General features: G+C 47.1%; 1 protein-coding gene across 3 annotated transcripts in view; it reads left to right on the top strand.

Moving 5' to 3' along the window:
- Window positions 1-12627, top strand: part of HIP1R (huntingtin interacting protein 1 related) — a 59329-nt gene that overhangs the window by 20495 nt on the left and 26207 nt on the right. For all 3 annotated transcript variants that reach the window (XM_038373770.2, XM_038373772.2, XM_043498082.1), the window contains exons 2-6: window positions 7835-7898; window positions 8645-8787; window positions 9878-9934; window positions 10785-10865; window positions 11111-11187. In XM_038373770.2, coding sequence (XP_038229698.1) covers window positions 7835-7898; window positions 8645-8787; window positions 9878-9934; window positions 10785-10865; window positions 11111-11187 — 422 coding nt within the window. The remainder of the gene's footprint in view (window positions 1-7834; window positions 7899-8644; window positions 8788-9877; window positions 9935-10784; window positions 10866-11110; window positions 11188-12627) is intronic.

The raw sequence follows: 12627 nt of genomic DNA, 5'->3' as shown, positions 1-12627 counted from the left end.
GAGATTCTCTACTAGTGTTTCTATAAAGTCTCCCTGTTTCAGTACTGAATTCCTGTGCTTGCAATAAAGGCCAGTTCTTTTCCAGGCCTCTCTCTCCGGTGGAGATTCTAGCCCTGTTTGTCACTACAGAAGTGAGACTTGCGAGCTTGACAGAGCAGAATGTAATGAAGCCTCATTGCAGGCCGAAATGCCAATAATTGAATGAATCAAGGCGTTGGTCTCCCCAGATGTGTCAGACATTTAAGGGCCAATGAGCTTGAAAATGATTATAAATAGCATGTAACCTATTAAATGCTTATCGTGAAGTTGTGATTTCTCCCCCCCCATCAGTTACTTTAATTGCAAGCTGAATTATTCTCAAGTCCCCATGCCCATTATCCTGCACACGCATGGTACGAAATGCCTCTGACTCTCATTGCATGGAAATACTAGCATCCTGTGAAATGTAACAGAGTCTCACTATGCTCCTGACTGAGATGTGTTGTGTAAAGCTTTTGCCCAGGGACTCTGGAGTGCAGCCTAGGCATAATGTATGCTGAAGCCGAGCTTTGTTCAGTGCATACTCTGAGCTTGCCCGGTTAAGTTTCCTTGCTGGCTGGCTCTGTGGTATTTGCACTGGCATCTGCTCATTAAACATACAGCCATGTGTTTATGTTCTGGAGATGGGTGACTGCCTAGGCAGGGCATGTCATGCTTCAGTGAACTCTCTTCCTCAGCCTGACACTTGGACAAAAAACTGTGTTTAGTAGGTGCAGTAACTTCAACTCCAGAGGGGCCGTGGCTTTTGGAGCTGGGTCTGAGCCAGCCCCATTCCCTCCCCACCTTCACAGCCAGGCACCTCCCCTTTTTGGGTGGGTTCCAATACAAATCTGGACCTATCTTTGCAGTTGAGGCCCTCTGTCTGCCTTCCTAAAGCTGAGTGGTAAGATTAGCTATTAAATTAAATGTCCTTGGTGGCTTGAACAAGCCAAGTTGATTCCTTAGCTGAAGTGCTTCCTTAGGAGTCCTGGACAGCTGGGTTTTAAGTGCCGCACTGCTAACCTCTAATGAATGTCTGTGTCCTGGGCGTGCCTGTCTAAGGAGGAGCTGGGCATCAGCCTTTAATGTTCCTGTTCTGAAGGAGGACATGGGAGAGAAGCGGGGGAGTAGTGGTCAAATGAGCTTGCTTACCCAACACATCTCACCTTTATATCAGTTGTGGGGGTAGGGGGGATGCGGCCTCCTCCTGACATGGAACAATCCTGTGACAATCCGGACACTTCCCTTGTGAGCTACTTAACTTGGAGACGGGCCCTGACCTGAATGCCCCTGGACTCTGGTAAAATTCATATCTTTGTGGTTGACTCTCATTTCTCTATTGGGCTGAACCAAAACCTCAGATCCAGAAACCTCCGAAAGTTGGAGAAGTTCTGATCTGGATCCAAACACTGGCTCAGGCCTATCTGCTGAGCTGGCTCATTACTCCGATCAATGTGGTGGAAGGATTGGGTTATACAATTGATATTTCCTTCCACATCAGACATCCCAGTATGTCTGCCTGGGGCGTTTGACTCGTACGTCCCTCCTGACTGCGTTCTGGGCTCCCTCTGCTGCTCTTTCCTCTCACCTCTGGAGTCCTGCAGGGCCCACTCTGCTTCTGGGAGTAGCTGGACAACGCTAGAGGAGTACCCGCCTGGTGTCCTCAGGCAGAGTCCAGGCCTTAGGCTTTTTAGTCTCGGCTGGGAGTAGAGGGGGAAAGGCCCTTCCCTGCCTCTAGGTTCTGTAAGGTGGGCAGGCCTTGGAGCCTGGCCTTTCCTGCTGGAATTGAACCCGTTGTCTCCCTGCTCTGGTGTGGAGTATGCACACCCCACTGTGTTCTCCGAGAGAAATGGATGGGAAAACAAATGGCTGGACGGATGGAGTGTAACCCAGGGCATGCAGAAGGGGTGCTGGAAAGGCGTCTGCCGCCTGCTTGTCGAAGTAGTGTCTGCAGCCTTGAGGTGGTGGAGGATTCATCTGTGCCCCTCAATAACCAGAGAGCAATAGCAATGTAGCCCCGTCCTGTAATGACAAATGGCTTCCACCACCTTCAGAGGGCCAGAAGATATGGCCACTCCCCTTGCCCTAGTAGCCATTCCTTCCCTGCCTCAGGACACACACACGCTGTAATTCACTCTGCTTAGGCCTGCCAGTCGGCAACTCCATGTTGGGCAGCCACATGCTACACGTCTCCTGAGTGCTCCTGTCACTGTTCCCTCTGCTGACTACTACTGTTTGCTGCTGGGCCTAATCCACAGGCCTCCGAGTCACCTCTGTGACCCCCTAAATCAGCTGTGTTTATTGAGAACGCAGAAAGCAGGATGAAACGTTCACAGACCAGGCGTTCTTGGTGCTGCATCCTACCCTGTGGCATATCCTGACAGGAGACTGGAATGAGCTCTAGGCCATCCGGCTTCTTGCCCTTTCGGAAAAGCTTTCCCCCTCATGCCCAGATACTGTGGTGATGGGCACAGCAAAAGAACTTGAATAGAACAAAACAGCTGGGCAGGAGGCAAACTCAGTTTCACTGGCTGAACTCCAGGATGACGAGCAGAATCCATTCTGATCCCTTTTTGTGCTGTGGTCTGCCCCTAGACACTAAGATGATTGGTGTCTATTAAAAACTTACATGAGAGAGATTTCCTCTTTTCTAGAAAAGTAAACAGAGTTCTACCTTTTCTCCTTCAAAAGAATACCTTTTTGGTGTGTGCTCTGTAAGCAGAGAGATTCTCACTGTCTTGTTTTATGGTACATGTACTCTTAAAGTGCTGCAGCGCTGGGAGGGACATACCTATGTCCATGTCAGTTTTCGGTGTAGAGCAGCCCTTCAACTCATTGGTTGCATTGTAGAGTGCGTGTTTGAAAGATCAAAGGCTGGGTTTCTCAGTCATTAGCAAAGAGCATTTTATAATCCAGAAAGAAAAGGAGTAAATGTGGCACCTTAGAGACTACTCTTTGTACTCCTTTTCTTTTTGCGAATACAGACTAACACGGCTGCTACTCTGAAACCTTTTATAATCCAGATTTCACAGGCAGGATGGAGTAGTGCATAGTGATACCGGACAAAGCAAAGCACAACTGTTTTCACTTAATGGAATATGTACAAATGAGACATCTAGGATGACCATAACATCCAGGGATTTTTTTTTTTAAATTGTATATGGAAGTCTTACAGGTTGTTGTACCATTAAACATGAGGAACAATTAACCAGTAGTGTATCATTGTGAGTAGCGATGTCTTCATTAATTTATACAGTTCAGCTGAAGCATTGGTTCTTAGAATCTAAATGAATTGATGGCACAATAGACTTCTGTATGAAATGAGGTCAGGCATGTAGAAATTGAATGAGGACTCTGCATGGTGGGAGCTGTGGGACAATAATAACTTCAAACACCATATTTTTCCTGGAGACCCTCAAACATGCAGCTCTAACCTTTGGGGGTGCGGAATATAAAATCATAGACTTAAAGGTAGTGCCAGCTTTGGAGATGAATTCTGTTCCCCCTGGGAGGAAATTGTGTCTCCTGTGAGGGACATACAAAGATTAGTATTAGCAAGCCTCTAAAAGCATCCAAACAGTCAACTTCAGTCTTCTCTTGGGTTCTACAGCCTTTTGGGGAAGCTGGCCCATATTTGAGGTTTTTAACTAAGCTTGTTTAAACCGCTAGTCAGGGTCTGTGTGTGTACTTGTCTGCCCTCAGTGCCCCATTCACAGGGGATACAGGTCTGTTATAGCACTTGGCTTGAAGGTCTGTTTTTTAGCTTGAGCTGTAAACTCATGCTTTTAGCCCTGGAGTTCCCTGCTTCAGTTCCCAGGGTTGGCCAATATGGCACCCATCACATGCCTGAGGTTCTTCTGGGATGTGAACTGTGGTGGGAATGCATGGGGTGAGTTTCCTCCATCCAGAGGGGGTGTGTGACCCATTGGTCTGGGTCAGTGTGTTACACATCTCCCTCTGTAGAGATGCAAAAGGTCTCATCTCTCTAGCTGAGCTGTGGGGTCACATGCCACCTCTCAATGTATCACATTGTCCTGTGGTTTTCTGGTTCTCCTTTCTGCATCATGTAATGGCCACGTTAGAGATCGAGTGTTTCTGTGTTTTGTAGCAGGGCTCCTCTCCTCTCTTAGTGCATTCTCCCAGCCCCCATTACAAGTAAGAGGAGGTGTGTGTCGGGGGCAGAGAGGTAGGGCTGTGTGTGTGTGTCGGGGGCAGGGAAGGTGTGTTTGTGTAGGCTTGGAGTGTGATTTTAGGACTCCTAGAGCAGCCTTTCTCTTACAACACTGATGTGAGAAACTTAAGGGTTGTCTTCACTGCAGAGTTAACTTGGACTTTTCCTTGGGTATTACTCCCTAGCCCCGCTCCCGTTCACATGTAACGCTCTCTTACCTGAGTCTGGTGGTGCTTTCAAACCAGACTAGCTGGCCTGCCCTGGATTATAGGCTAATACTCAAATGCTGGTTACACTTGAGCTGGTAACCTGACAGCTCTGTGGTGAGGACACAGGCTAACCCATCTGAGAGCTGATATTCCTCCAGTGCCTTCCCACTGTGGTGGTTTTAGGACTCCTAGAGCAGCCTTTCTCTTACAAGACTGATGTGAGAAACTTAAGGGTTGTCTTCACTGCAGAGTTAACTTGGACTTTTCCTTGGGTATTACTCCCTAGCTCCGCTTCTGTTCACACGTAACGCTCTCTTACCTGAGTCTGGTGGTGCTTTCGAACCAGACTAGCTGGCCTGTCCTGGATTATAGGCTAACATTCAAATGCTGGTTACCTGACAGCTCTGTGGTGAGGACACAGGCTAACCCATCTGAGAGCTGATATTCCTCCAGTGCCTTCCCACAGTTTACCTCCCCACCCCGTGTGCCCAGAAAGATAGACACGTTCTCCCACAAATTGCTGGGAAAGAATCACAGAGCTACTCATCTTACTGCAGTGCTAAGAACCATGAGCTCCGACCCCAGAAATCCTAGGGCCTTGCACAGTGAACGCAGTGCCTGCGTGGACACAGTAATTTGAGTCTGGTTGGCAGCGTGGCCACTCACACCCAGGCTAGACTTGAGCACGGATCACCTGAGTGAACTCTGAGGGAATACATGGCCTAAGGCTAAAAGCAGGTTAACAAGGACAGATCTTATCAGGCATCTCTCCATGTCCTAGAAATCATTGCCCCAGTTCACACAAGGGTTCTTGTTGTCCGTTTCAGCAGAGCCTAGAGACTGAATGGCCACAGAGGCTGCCCCCGTTCAGTCTCTCCAGGGCAGGAGAGAATCCAGTTGGTGGGATATTGTGGTGAAGCCGGTAGAGCTGCTTTTTCCGCACTTACATCTTGTCATCCCCCAAATCTGCAGCACATTAAAATGTTTAACGTTGGGATGCTGAGAATTAGGGTTTAGGACCAAACTAAATGGCTCAAGAAATGCTGTTCGGGGGTGGGGTTGTGAGTGGGGCACTGGACTGAGCCTTGGCTATGACTAGATATCTCAAAGCTATGCTGAGTGTTTCAGGCTTTGTAGTGGATGGTGCATCTGATGCTTCTCCTTACAAGTGTTTCACCTCTTCATTTTGTTAGCCAGATTCCCCATTCACATTCCTTCTTCCCCAGACACAAAATAACCTTTTGCCTTTGCAGGGCGAAGGGCTGGAGAATGCAATGTGTGTTGAGATGCCGCTCTCTCATTTTGGGATCCTAGCTCAAGTCGTAGGTGTCTTGACGCTAGATCAATGCGCCTCCTTTCCTGAAAATCCATCTGTGGTGCAAAACCACAGCCTAGTGTTTGCTGTTGTGTTGAAGCTCTGAGACAACAGGCGGAAACTCCCAGAGGAAACAGGAGGAAACTCTGATAAGAATCAAAGTTACAGGAATGTTTTCAATCTGGCCATTTGATTGCTGCTCTACTCATGACTAGAAAGCTTGTTCTTTATGTGATCAGCCCCTTAGGATCATAATGCATTTAAAGTGCAACTCTCCCTTGACAATGTAAAATTGGCATCTTAATATTCACCAGGCCGGCTCCTGGTGAGTCTTCAGTATCCTGTCTCTGTACTGTGAATGGTATAACAAGGCTTTACCGCTGTTAGCCCTGCAAAGTTAATGTAGCATAGAGAGAGAGCACGAGTCTGTTCTGATATGTACACCATTGGGAGGATTGTTCACCAAGATCTAATTATAGGGTTGGGCAGTTACACCTATGCAAATCCACTGAAGACAATGAGGTTATACAGATATGGTTGAGGCTGGAATTCAGCCTGCTGACCCTTTTATTTGTCATGCAAGAAGGAAGAAAGCCCAGGTTGCATGCTCGGATCCCTGGATGAGTTGCAGGACTAGGAATTGGGGGAGGGGGGAATCTTTAGTTGTAGACTGAGTATATCTTGAGTTGGAGTCACTGAGACCCAATGCAAATGGGTGGCATTGTTTATAGGGTCAGTCTTCAGAGTAGAACTGTATGATTTAGATTGGGCATGTTGAAAGTGTTTAGACCCTAAAGGTGTAGTTTATCCACCTAATAAAGATTGCAATCAGCATCACTCTCATAGCATTTTGCTGCTACTTTCATCACGTTGCCCAATACTTTGAGTTCTTTGGAATGGGTGTGGCAGAGGCTAATCCCATATTTATTTGTGGCCTGTTTTCTAAATTTTAGGACTTCAAACTACAAAAGGAGATCTGACAAGAGATTGATTTAAGAAGACATAAAGGCAAATGCCATCAAAGCTGTGAAAAGAAGAGCTTTGTGTAGCTCGAAAGCTTGTCTCTTTCACCAACAGAAGTTGATCCAATAAAATATCACCTACTGTGTGAAAAGAAATAAACATTTCAAAGGCTTGTTATGGTTAGATAAACAGCTCTGAAATTGGCATTTTGCTGTTATGCGTGTTTGCTCTGTAGACACCTCTCTGAGTTATTGCTGAGAAAATTATTGCAGTCTGTATATTTACTAGGATCATAGCAGCCATGGAGAATGTCAATTGCTCTCATCAACTTGACTCCCAAATTCAAAAGCTAGAATCTCTCTGGTCGGTGATGTACAAGGCAAGACTTAAGATGGTTGTCAGATACAAAGACAAGGCTGTATTGCTAGCAGGTACAAAAGAAATCATTTGATAGACGTCCTGAGCAACTCTTGACATCAAGTCATTGATAAAGGGAACACTGAGAACTTAAAAAGAAAAGGAGTACTTGTGGCACCTTAGAGACTAACAAATTTGTTTGAGCATCCGATGAAGTGAGCTGTAGCTCACGAAAGCTTATGCTCAGATAAATTTGTTAGTCTCTAAGGTGCCACAAGTCCTCCTTTTCTTTTTGCGAATACAGACTAACACAGCTGCTACTCTGAAAACTGAGAACTTAGTGTTTGGATGTCAAGGCATGAGGTATCTTGGGCCTCAGATTTGAGAGACTAGCTTTTCAGACTATAACCAAGGAACTCATTAAACGTGAGACCATACAGGAGTCTGAGCACTGGGTTGGGAGCCAGGAGCTGCTGAGTTCTAATCCTGGCTCTATCACTTAACATGTCCTGGGCCTTCAGACGAGTCACTTGCCTGCTCTGACCTTCAATCTCTCCATCTGTACAGTGGGGTGAAGATACTCCTTGCCCAGAGATAGCCTAAGGCTGAATAGTTGGAATGCATGCTGTATAAACTGAGAGCATTATCAAATGCTCCATATGGCCAGGCAGTGCCTACTGAATGACAAGAAGGATCCAGAAACAGACCTGGTGCCTGAGTTTTTTTATGGACTAACAATGTTTGGCAGTAAAGGATTGTGCTGATTCTGCCTCTGACATCTCCACTTTTCTCCCCGCACAGGCTATGAGCATCAGCAAAGCCATCAATACACAAGAAGCTCCAGTGAAAGAGAAACATGCCCGCAGTATCCTTTTCCTTCGCAATGACGGTGACCCTTGCTTCTCAGAGCCCAGTACTGTGGCCAGGTTTCAAAAGGAGCTTCGTAATCTCATGGTCAGATTTCCCTACACATCATCACACATTTCCCAATTAGATCTCATACTTCGGTGTGTCTTTCTTTTAATTGCCCCGGAGATAGAAAGGAATTTGCAAATAGATAATGGTGTTTTTTGGGGAGTGGGGCAGGTGGGGAGGAGATATGCCTTCCTTTGAGTCATAGGTTGCAGCTGGGGGTAGGACACTGGACTTGACAGACCATTGGTTTGATGTGGGATGGCGTGTTGTATGTTCCAGTGTCTTTGCTGCGATCAGTAAATGTGCAGCACCGGGAGAAATATAATACAAAATAATTTTCAAGTTTTCAATAATTTTCACTCACTGACAAAGAGCAGGAGCTGGGTACAAAGTGGGGTGAGGCAGTTCTGCTCTTTCTGTTGCTTGCAGGGACATGGGACTGTACTTGGATGTCCCACTGCTGGCAACACAGTCCATTCCCAGCCCATCATTTTGGTGTGCCATCACACCAGAGTCCAGCTTGAGGTCCTCTGTAAAAAGTAAATGTAACATAAATTGGTGATTAGTCACTCGAACCCAGGCAAGAGTCATAATGAGAAGCTGACTGAGATAAAGGAAACACAGATAATGAGCGTGTCTGATTGGAATTGCTGCCCTGAGTTTCTACCTGTTCAATTAGCCTTGACGTCTGGAAAGGAATTATCTTGGGAACTCACCATGAGAAAGGAGCATTTACTTTCTGGTCCTATGCTATTGGCCTCCCCCTGCCCAGCAGCTCCATCCTCAGCTGGAAGTTCTGCCATGTTCTGCACAAAGTCCTGAGAGACGGCCATCCCAATGTAAGTGGCTCCTTCCTTTCCGCTTAATAATCGTGAACTGTGCATTCATAGAGCGTGTCTCATCCGTAGCTTTCAAAGCTCGTCATAAAGGAGGCTCCCACTTCCTGCTCCCCATCTGGCAGAAAGGGAAACTGAGGCACAGAAAGGTGAAGTGACTTGCCTGAGGGCACATGGCAAGTCAGTGCCAGATCCAGTAGTAGAACCCAGGACTCTTGGCTCCCAGTTGGTGGGGCTGTAGGTTAGACTCTGAGCACGTAGGAGAGGGTGACCGCTGCTCTCTGCTGCTTCTTGCTGGCTGATGGGAGGGAAATACTTCCCCAACTTCACCAACCTGCCCTACTTCACCAACCTGGCGGAAAGATCCTGAGAGGCATTTAAAAAATCAGAGGGAAGAGAGGTATCGGAAATAGGAGAAAGCGTGTCTGGCTGGCCCAGCGACATTTTACGGTCTGGGCAGCGGGTGCAAGGTCTTCCGTGCTTAAGGAAGCCTTCGTGGGCTGCAGCATTTACTGGTGTGTTTCTGCTGCTGAACTCCCTTCATTTCCTCTGCTGTGTATTAACACACTCCTCCAGTGAGGATCGTTAATGTTCACCTCACATATATTCCAGAGCTCTCCTTCCTCGCTGCTCCATGCACCGCTTCCTGGAGATCGGCGCCTGGCCCTCCAGCGAATACAAGGCTACAATTCACTGGCGAGGCCTGGCTGCGATCAGCTGTGCCGTCTGTGAATGCCGAGGGCCTTGCTGGGGTCTCCTGTTCCAGTACCATCCCTCTGTTTTTAATGTTTAATGCAAGGGGTTTGGGACGCAGCAGTGAGCTTGGGGAGGCTTCTTCCTGTCAGCTTGTAGGCTAGCCACAGATGCTGAAAACCAGTTAAAATTTCCCCTTGGAATTTCCTTGTGTTGCTTCCTTGCAATAGGCCAGCAAAGGGGGAACTGACAAATCCAGATCTGTACGGTGCAACAGACGGGGCTGAGAGGGGGTTGTAGACTGAAGCTTGGGTGGGGCAGTTCAGGTCAGGCTTGTCTCCCACCCCCATACTCCTGAGCATGCAGGCTGCATATCTGACCCCTCTGCCTTTTCCCCCAGGTTCTTCAAGACTGTCAAAGATATCGGAGTAATATCCGAGAGACAGGAGACCTGTGGGTGAGTTGCAGCAATGGACTGTGCTGGCCACTGAAAGCCTTGCGTTGAAACCGGGGTTGAGCTGTCAGGCCTTTGGTGAAGTGCGGGGGGGTGAGGGTGTCTGTTGGTGAACCCTTTGTTTCTGAGTGGGGTGTTGAAGGTTTCTGTGTTATAATACGAAGGCTTTTGGGTGGTAGTTGGATACTATAGAAATCATTAACCATCATCTTAACGCCCAGCTGTAATCCCTAAGTAGCAAGGATCTGTTGAAGTGCGGCCATCTTGAGTGAATGGAGCGCAGTAGCTTTGTGTTACACAGCAACTCTAGTGGAGTTTAGGACAGGAGATGGGAGAGCCTGTTGCATCTAATTGACACTGCAAAGGGGGGTAGGAGGGGATGGGAGAGGGTAGATAGGCATTTACATTTATAGCCTATACTGTAATTTGTCCATATTCTTCTCATGTTTGGATCATGAATAAAAGGAAAGTCTTTTCCACCTTCGTCAGGGGATTGGAAGTGACTTACCCTTTGGAATTGAGCCAGTGATTTCTTCTTCCTCATGGGACTAGCAATGTGGTTCTGTGTTTGTGAATGAGAGCTGTATTTAGAGGTGTGTGAGGTCCCACCCTACTGTGCCCACAATTACATTTTTCTTCCTGGTCCTTTGGAGGCCAGGTCCTCAGGTGGCAGAAATCAGAGGCACTCCTTTGACTTTAGTGGAGCTGCGCCTGTTTATACCAACGGAAAGTCTGGGCCAGAGTTTGGAGACATTCCTCTCTTTGTTGGCTGAGTCCTATTCAGCTGGGTGGGAAGATGAATGTTTAGTGTCACCCAGAAGTTTTGTAACATTTTCCTGATATTCCTTGGCAGGGGCACTTGCACGACAGATATGGGCAGCTTGTGAATATTTATACCAAACTTCTACTTACCAAGATATCCTTTCACCTAAAGGTAATTCCATCACCCCTCCTTCCCCCCCCCTCTGAAATTTTGACAGATTTTTGCTACAAGCTGCTGTTCTTTTTCTCTTATTTGTTGAATTCACACTGTTCTGAGAGCGGGTGTGAATATTAAATTAGGAAGAGCCATGATTCAGCAGGGTTCTTAGCCTGAAATGTACCTATGTGTCTGAAGTGGAGGTGTGGGACCTGCCATAAAAAATGCTACTGAACTTATGAAGACTTTTCTTTTTGAAGCATCCTGACTTTCCCCCAGGCCTAGAAGTGACGGATGAGGTGCTAGAAAAGGCTGCTGGGACAGATGTGAATAACATGTAAGTTTCCTTTTAGGTATTTAATACCTTCTACAAAGCATAATGACTCTCTTTGTCCTGAGCACCATTAATGTAAATGGTGCATCCTGCTAATGAAATACCCCACATTAAAGTTCAAAGTGCTCTGTGTTGGAGACAGAGGCCAGCTTATTTTATTAGATTAATATAGCCATAAAATGCATCATGAATCTGAGTGAGGCAAACAGCGTCTTTGCACAGAAGCACCTTTGCGGAGTGCTGCATAAGCTGTGGGTGAAACTGTTGTTCATCATTTATAAGTGGCAAGATGGTGCTGAGTGTAAAAGTAAGCGCATGCTGATGATACTCCTCCTGCAGGGAACTTCAGCCTGTAACCACATCAGCCGACCCTTCCAGCCATGGGCCAAAGTGCAAATAAGCAAAGGCCTGATTTTCAGAGGACCTGAGTACCTCAGAAAAAAAGAAAAGGAGTACTTGTGGCACCTTAGAGACTAACAAATTTATTTGCGCATAAGCTTTTGTGCCACAAGTACTCCTTTTCTTTTTTGCGAATACAGACTAACACGGATCCAGTAACATGGCTGCTACTCTGAAACCTGAGTACCTCAGCTCTCAATGGAATCCTGGGTGTTCGACACCTCTGAAAAGCGGGCCCCAAAGTTCTGTCATCTTAAGCAGCGCTTCAGGAAACCGTCAGATCTGTTAGATTCTTTCCAAAGGGAGGCGGTGGAAGCCGCTTTCCTTGTCTCTTAAGACTGGACAGAGGTGTGGAGAAGACCCTATCAGGAACAAGCTGGGATGGGAGGGTTTGCCTAGATGGCCCAATAGGGACATACCATCTATCTACCTCTGACTTCTGTGATCCCGATATCAAAGCCCATATGTTAAGGAGATGGCAGCCAGGACCCCGTGGTAAGAATGCCAAGATAGCTGCTTCCCAGAAGTCCCTAGGGGTCAATGGCTGACTTTCTCTTATTCTGTGTGCACCAGAATGCAACGAAAAATAGCCCAGTGGCTCCACTCCCAACCTCATCCCATTCTGTTTAGGAACCCTCAGGAAGTGACTTGCATACTGTAAGGAGGGGGCTGACCCTGTTGCACAGCAGGGGGTCTGATAGTCCAATCCACAAGCAGGATGGGGTAAAGGAGGAGAATCTGCTTCTCCCTTTGTGGACCTGTTGGCCGCTGCAGCATCTTGGGTCCTAATGGCAATGTCTAAAAGGTGATAATAGAACAGGTCTGTGCACCGATGCTGGGGGAAAGAGATGACAGCATTCTATGGTCCTGGCCCCAAACATGCACCTTCCTCTGTGTTACCACCGTGGTTGATAGCCTTTACAGTAGAGTGCTTTAGTATTTTTTGATGAAAGGGCACACAGTGCCATAGTAATAACTGCTTCTCCAGGGATGAGGGAGGAAAAAAGTTTTGTGTGTTAGCACTGCAGGAATGCTTTCCATCCC

Source organism: Dermochelys coriacea, chromosome 15 (genome assembly GCF_009764565.3).
Source record: "Dermochelys coriacea isolate rDerCor1 chromosome 15, rDerCor1.pri.v4, whole genome shotgun sequence".
NCBI classification, from domain to species: Eukaryota; Metazoa; Chordata; order Testudines; family Dermochelyidae; genus Dermochelys; species Dermochelys coriacea.
Note: the sequence above shows the minus strand (reverse complement) of the source record. Positions and strands in the feature narration are given on the sequence as shown.